The sequence below is a fragment of the Hetaerina americana genome, unplaced genomic scaffold, assembly GCF_022747635.1.
Source record: "Hetaerina americana unplaced genomic scaffold, ioHetAmer1.1.p SCAF_9, whole genome shotgun sequence".
NCBI classification, from domain to species: Eukaryota; Metazoa; Arthropoda; class Insecta; order Odonata; family Calopterygidae; genus Hetaerina; species Hetaerina americana.
Genome location: NW_027287538.1, coordinates 25,547,665 through 25,555,416, shown reverse-complemented (window position 1 = coordinate 25,555,416; position 7,752 = coordinate 25,547,665). Strand labels below are relative to the sequence as shown.

Genomic DNA, 7,752 nt, shown 5'->3' with positions numbered 1-7,752 from the left:
ATAGACCTCATATAGCACTTTTCATTGCTAGATAAAGTAATACAGATATCTCTTTCAATGGTATTAGGGAATCCATTATTTACTAGAGCATGGTGGTCCCTGATCAGTAGGTGGTATTTTACTAGACCAACTCCTGATGTGCAAAACCATAAGTAGTAACATATTATAGAAGTCCTTATTCATCTCTCATGTCTGTAGATGATAATGGTTAATTAATACCATACAATAGGACCTAAAAATCCAATATGGCAGTTAATAGTGCTGCAATTCTAATACAGCAAATTGGGAAAGATGTATACAGCAAAGCTAGAAATAAGACACTGCAACATGTGCAGATAGTGGTAAATTGCAGATATAATTCATTTCCTATTTACATTCATCCCAAAAATAGTTAAATTGATAAATTATTCAAAATAAGACATTAATATGACAAAAAATTACAGCACATCAAGACATTTTTGGTACACCAACAATAAGGAATAAGGCACGGCTAGCAATAAGACATGACAATAGCTGAAGAATAGCAAGCACGTATAACAGAGCAATAGCCACATTTAACTGAACTAATAAAAAATGAGTTTATAGATAAAAGGGTCTCACTGTAAATGAAACTCATTTTCCTTTCCATAATCACTGAAAGATAATAATATCTTGTTATAAACTTTTGGGAAACATACTAATCTGAATCCTATTCAATGGATTAAACAATTTCAGTTTGATTTTGAAATTAAACTAGATAGAACTTTATTAATAACTTACTATTAACTTGAAATGATTCATTGTAAAATAGCCAATAATTTAATAATCATTAAACAAATGATAAATGGAATAGATGTGACCCGAAGGATCACCTGAAAATAAAAAAAAACACATGCTGTTGAAAACCTTTAATGCTATTTTTATAATTTATATACAGTTTCAACTGTATTATAAATTTGGCATGGTACCCAATTTTAACGCAAATATTTCATTTGCGTATGCCTTTTGACAGAAATATGTGAAACTTTTTATAACCAAAACAATGTTTTTTTTTCTTAAAAGGCACTTTCTCCTTAATAGAACTTTTGAGCAGTTTTGCTACAAATAAGGCTAAAGGGTACCTACTTCCTTATACCTTAAAATGATGAGGCCAGTATGAAAGTTTTAAATTAATAGAAAACACAATGAGATTTAAAAAGATGACCAATCAAATTACAGCCACATAATTACATTCCAATTCTTATATACATTTAAAATATTATTGATAACGGCATAACAAAAAAATAAAACATCAAGGACAGTTTTATGGCAGTAAATTTAAAAGTTTATAAATCAATTGCCTCAAAAAATGAAATCACTTATTTTAAATAAATTGTCACTAGAAAATGATAAACAGGGATTTTATCCAAGAATTCGATGAACGAAAACCTCAAATCACAAGATCACCTGGTCTAAGCATCCCTGATAAATCTTTACATTTCGCATGTTTTCTAGGAAAATCCTCAAAAAATATTCTTCTGATACCAAAAAATGGTTATCCGAGAAAGCGATTGTTTAATTTCAATTTAAATGGCTTTTATAATAACATTATGGTGAGTATATACAATGGTATTTGGTTTTTCCTGAAACTTCTATACTTATCTTCCCTAGATGCTATAAAGATGTCAGCCATTCTTTGGCTTAAAATGCACTGAAATACCAGCTTTCATCAGGAGACACTGTTGCCAAGTTTCCATTTAATATAAAAAATTAGCACCCTTCAAAAGCACTCAACAACATAGTCAATCCAAATTTCCTTTGAATTAGGTTCTCCTTCTATTATACACATGGAATGGGGCCTTTTGAAGGATATGGGGTTCCAAGGAACACTTCACTGGTTCGATGACACTAAGATGCACAAAGTCGCTTGGTAAGTGTCAACAAACATTAGATGTAGATGCTGGGACTAGGCAAGGACAATTTATTTCCTTATGCTGCGTTGCCTCCGACCACTTCCAAATGACAAACCATGTCCTTCTAGATGTGAGCCATGTGAAGGGAGCTGCCCTGCAAGTGTGCAGGACTGACAACAGAAGCGAGCATAGTACCTGTGTGTGCAATAGCGTGCCTTCACAATAAGGCCACAATTGGCAAAGAGAGGGTTGTCCGTGCAGTTGGGGTGGACATACACACCTGAAGTAAAAAAGAGCAAGTAAATGAATACATAGTCAGGAGTCATCGAAACACTGAAACAGCTGATTGTTTGTTCTCTGACTTGTCCTATATTTTACTTTGTTCAGTCCTGGGACTAATAAATATTATTATTATCATTGCAGACACCTAGGACTAGTGTTGACATTTTATTTCATAATTAAAAATTTTGAAATGGCCAGGACATTACAATCTCAATTACTATTATTATCATTGGTAATCTACCAGGTAAGGTAGGTTTTTTTGGATGGATAGCCTATACAAAGGAACAACGATACATTTGCTGGTCTCTCCTAAAAAACACAACCAGAAAGCATACAATTACAATAAACCCTTCTATAAATCTGGATACTCCTCCTTCCCTTCATTCCATCCAACACCCCTATGCTATTCCAGCCCCTTTCTCCATTGCCTGAAATTCTCTCCTCTATCACAGACTTTAACACCCTTATCAATCACCCATTGTCAATCAATATGCTCCACATCCATCTTTCCTGTCTCCTTTTGATTTCTCCCAACAATCCTCTCTCCTCCTCTGCAATATCAAGCACTTCCTCATTTGTTTTGCTTCCTCTCCATTTTTACTCATATGCTTTGCCTTTTTATGACTAAATATAAAGATAGTATATACTCAATTACAGTAACATACTGCAACTCAGGTTTATTAAAAGTTATGCCTAGAACTTCTTCAGGTGAAATGAAGGAAGTCTCAAGATTAAAGTTGATTCTTAAATTTTAAGTTTTTTTTAGAAATCTAGATTGTCTTAGATTTGGTATTTTCCCTACTCATGAGTATGACACATTGGCGACTATGCTGGTGAACCATGGTGACCACATTCAAAAGGAGAAAGAAGATTAAAGTTATACCAAAAAACTATCCATTATAAATTTTTATCATGAGATATCATAGAGCATACAAAACAGGAAAAATATAACCTTATTCTATAAAAGTGTAATGCTTAAGTATTTTGCTCTTAACTCACGTAATTCTTATTTTAATAAGAAACGAATCTTCATTAAAATTCGTATCTGTTTTAATAAAAATGAGTTTCAGATCTCCTGCCATTTTAAAATGTTTTATTTTCGGGCAGTGGTGCTGTTGAATGTTGAAAAGAGACAAAATAATTCCTTCAGATGTGTTGATTTAAGCCAAAATTTAATCAGTTGCCAAAAAAATACTAAACTAAATTTCGCGCTACTCAGATTTTTACTTTTGATTTGTCATATTCACAAATATCTACAATGGAAAAACAGACGTCATTCAGAAATTGGACTAATTACGTTCAGAGAATCTCGAGAATTTTCATTTAAATCCTGTAATAAGTATGGAGAAGTAATAAAGAAGAGCTTTCTGCAACATGATGAAAGAATCATGATGGTGAAGATAGCAATAAAAACCATTGATGTTAAGTTAACCTGCCGACAGCTGACTATTTATGTGCATGCATACAGGTATGTATACCTGTATTTTGAATAATTTATATCCTTGATGTGAGTCTAACAGCACGACTTTCAAGCCAAGCTGGTTGCATACCTCAGAGATAACTCTCTCAAAATTTTCCTCCCGGTTGATCTTTCTTCATGATGAGTATGTGTAGCGTTTTCCACCCATTTTAAAATACATGCCAAACTGAGTAGATCTATTCCTTGATATTTAACTTTTAATAAAAGGGATCAAACTCCAAGCAGGGAAAGGTTGCAGATTGTTAATTAACCTATTTTATGTATGCATGCAATGTGATGATTTCTGTGGCTATTATAATGACAAGACAATAAAATCGGTGTCTCTAGAATGAACGACACATTTGGAAATAAAGCTAAACTAATAGACTTTCCATTAAGGTCAAATAGTGAGAGTACTCTTCCAAAATAAAACACAAAGATTGGGCAGTTTTAACCAATATTGACGATGCTCAGCTTCTTTGATCTCAATGGAAAAGAAATTAAGGCATGCTAACTAGCTTAAAACGTATGGTACATGTCTGTAATTGGGAAAACTTATTTAATAAAACCCAAAAATAAAAACGTCATTAATATCTCCTGATGAACGGAAAAGGTTCAAACATTGTAGGATTTGAGAATTGAATATCATTCATGAAAACTTAAATGGAATCTAGTGCAAATAGTAGGTTTAGAAAATAGTTTTTAAAAAGTGGATGGTTGATGCCAGAAAAAAGTACACAAAGGTAATTTTGAAAGTTACTACTGTCATTATCTTTTGAGTAAAATATTAGCAGCAAAAAGAATTTTTCTTAATGGAATTAGGTCAGTAAGAGATAATAATCATTCTGGTAAAAATGGCAATTAACGAAAAATAGATAATCAAAGAAGCTAATGTGATTTGAAATAATAATTCTAATTTTTTTCTAAGTCACTGGAGTAGAGTATTCATTTGTTCATTATTTTTACAATACACATGAGTTGATAATGAGAAATAGTTTTGTTTCGTTTTTGCTCTTACTTTTTTCATGATTCACACAGTCTTTTTTAAATCAAAGGGAATAGCTCCAAAGGCAATTCTTTTCTTGGAAAATGCTTTATGGTGCCATTTAAAAGTGAATTCAAAGAGTACACATGGTTCTATTTTAGCTACAGGTTGCCACAAAATGTGACTTTGTTGATTCAGCCAGTGAATCTCACTGCAATAAAAAATATCAATATGTATCAAAAAAAATATCAACTCTTTCTTCATCAACCATTGGATTCTAAACACGTATTTCCTTCCAGTAACACCTGCGATGATGTCCTCTAACTGATTATACACCCTATTGGCTTCTTCCTCCCTATGACTGCTCCGTGGCATGCATACCTGAACAATGATCAATTTCATTGGTTCTGCTTTTACTTCTACTAATAGTATTCTATCACTAACTTACTCTATGTTAACTACCTATTCATTCATTATTATTGTTACCCTTCACTGGCTCTCTTCCCTATTATTATAATAAATATTACTCTTTAACTATCACTCCATTAATCCCCAATACCCTTCCATCTCATCTCGCACAGCCCAAATACATCTATGGTATATTTCCTTTTCCCATTTCTTGCTTTACACTCTCTAATTTCCCTGATCTCATAATTTATCTAATATTTTCATATCCCTAATCTAACTAATTTGGTCATCTTCTTTGTCCTCTGTCCTGCTACTGTCACTTTTGCTTTGCAAGTATTTTGTGAGATGAAGATCACAGAAACTTTGCGTCCTCCACTGACGGATATGACAGACAGCTGATTCACCCAAGTCCTGTAATTGCCAGGACTTATTTTCTCTTTAGTGCCCATCATTCCATTCTGGAAATAAAGTACTTGAGGTGCTTGCCTTCCTCAATAGTGTTTTCGATCTGGAGCAATCACTAAATGGCTGCCCCACTAAGATCAGCTGCCTTTGCAGCTCCCTCACCATGGAACAGATTCTGCGCAGACTACCTTTTGCTTGGCTCCTAACCTTTGACCTATTTGGCTTGGGTGACCCTACCAGGAGTAAGCCAGTGGAGCTCTTAGGGGTCATCCGAATGCACAAGCTCTTCCACCACCTCAAGGTTACAGTCCATGGGGAGGGTATGGATATATATGTACGTATGGGTATAACGATGCAAATAAACAAACCACATTATCATAATTAGCAGCAAAATTTGACCATGTCGGAGGTCTTTTTCCCTTATTAAACACATTATTGTGGCAAATTATTATGAAAAATAATTTTTATAAATACCTTCAACCAATATTGATACTGAGCTTGACGAACTTCCATAGGGATTGCTTGCTTCACACCTGTATGTTCCTGTATCAGTAGTATTTGCTCTGAGAATAATTATTCTATTTGGATCTGAAAAAAATGAGCAGGTATTTTAATTAGCATGCATGATCAATGATTATTTGGCTACCAAAATTAATTTAATTTATGTATCTACCTGCTATTTGAACTCTTTCACTGTTTTCCAATAAGGCTTCATCTTTGTACCAAACAACACGAGGTATAGGATAACCTTCAACTTGACAAGGGATAGATATATCACTGGATACAGGGAATGTTGTTCTAAACAAAGTGATGTTTGCTTTGACAGGTACTGAAATAAGAAATTGGAATAATTAGAATGCCTTAAGGAGGGAAAAAAGACATAGGCACACTTATTAAAGAATTCTATACATTGTATTAAGTAGGTATATGCCATTGTGCTTCAAATGTTATTTATAAATTGTCAGAAATCCACTTCATTGACTGTGATAATTTATTCTTTATCCATCTTAAGTGCTTAAAGATATGGAATTGATTGCTATTCTTAACTGATGTAATTCATTGATGGATGTATTTAATACCCTTGATTTATTCATCAGTCACCTGCAATGAATTTGGAAGCACTCTTCATTTTTTTCCTAATATTATAGGTAGCAGATAGCTGTCACAATTAACAGATGCTGCAGGGAATATGAACCAATTTTTTATACTTTACTAAACTAGCACTATAGGCATCTTGCAATTTTTTCAATTTTAATGACAAAAATATATACAAAACAAATTCACTATGTAATAGCTCCCTTTTCGGGTACAATAATCACAGTTTACTTACCTACTTATTCATTCACAAGTTAAAAAAAATATGAATAATAAATTCGTATACTCAGCCAACATGTTTCCTTACTGTTAAGAGTGTTGTTAGTTCAACAATCCCACACCAAATATGCAATTTCAAATCAAAACACAGAATATTAACAAAACACTACACAAAGATCATGCATGGTAAAACTCTTTTTATTAGAGGTCACACAGTTCAACTTCCAATTATTTTTATTGGAAGTCCTAATTTTGAAATCTCACTTCAATGCATATGATACATTTTAATGCAAAAATGCTGTTATGGAACCATTACATTCAGTAGTGTGTCTTATGTACGCATGCATTTCCACCTTCATTTTCTCTTGAGCAAAATCATATGTTATGCTAAAAGTACATATAATGCATCATTTAATAACTCAATTAATTAATATACATTTGTAGTTGCTGTTTGTAGATGTTCAATGTTATTTATCTGTAATTATTATTTTCTTAATAATATAAGATAGACGACCATCACCAGTTTGATACATAAATACAATACATGCAGAGGAGTATCTCTGTACAACTATTAGGCATTCATTTCATATGTGTAATAACTAGGGGTGTGTGAAGCTTTGCTATGACTGATGTTGAAGCAAATCAATTGCAACTGCAGCGAATCAAACCATCCTGAAAAATATTTAACTAAAACTGCAAAACTAGTCGCTAATTATGTACGAGTATACTTCAATTTTGCAATCCTAGGCCAGAAAAAAATATTTAACTTGATAGTGTTTATGTATGTCACCAAACTCAAGAGTGTGGTACATAATTAGGATGGTTTTCAAGATGATAATTAAAAATTGATATGTGCATAAAAGATATTAGTTCCAATGATCATTTAAATTCCACTAATTAATAATAAATACACTCATTACATAGGTCTGTCAAAATACATACCTACCTACCTAATAGTAATTTAACAGCTCATGAAAAACACTGACTTATATTTCCTGGCAAAATTTCCTCTTATATTTTGCATCAAA

General features: G+C 32.8%; 1 protein-coding gene across 2 annotated transcripts in view; it reads right to left on the bottom strand.

Moving 5' to 3' along the window:
• Window positions 1-354: 354 nt before the first annotated feature.
• Window positions 355-7,752, bottom strand: part of Ppn (proteoglycan-like sulfated glycoprotein papilin) — a 458,808-nt gene continuing 451,410 nt past the window's right edge. For both annotated transcript variants that reach the window (XM_071598156.1, XM_071598157.1), the window contains exons 40-42: window positions 6,084-6,239; window positions 5,885-5,998; window positions 355-2,151 (exon numbers count right to left, since the gene is read on the bottom strand). In XM_071598156.1, coding sequence (XP_071454257.1) covers window positions 1,940-2,151; window positions 5,885-5,998; window positions 6,084-6,239 — 482 coding nt within the window. In that variant the 3' untranslated portion in view covers window positions 355-1,939. The remainder of the gene's footprint in view (window positions 2,152-5,884; window positions 5,999-6,083; window positions 6,240-7,752) is intronic.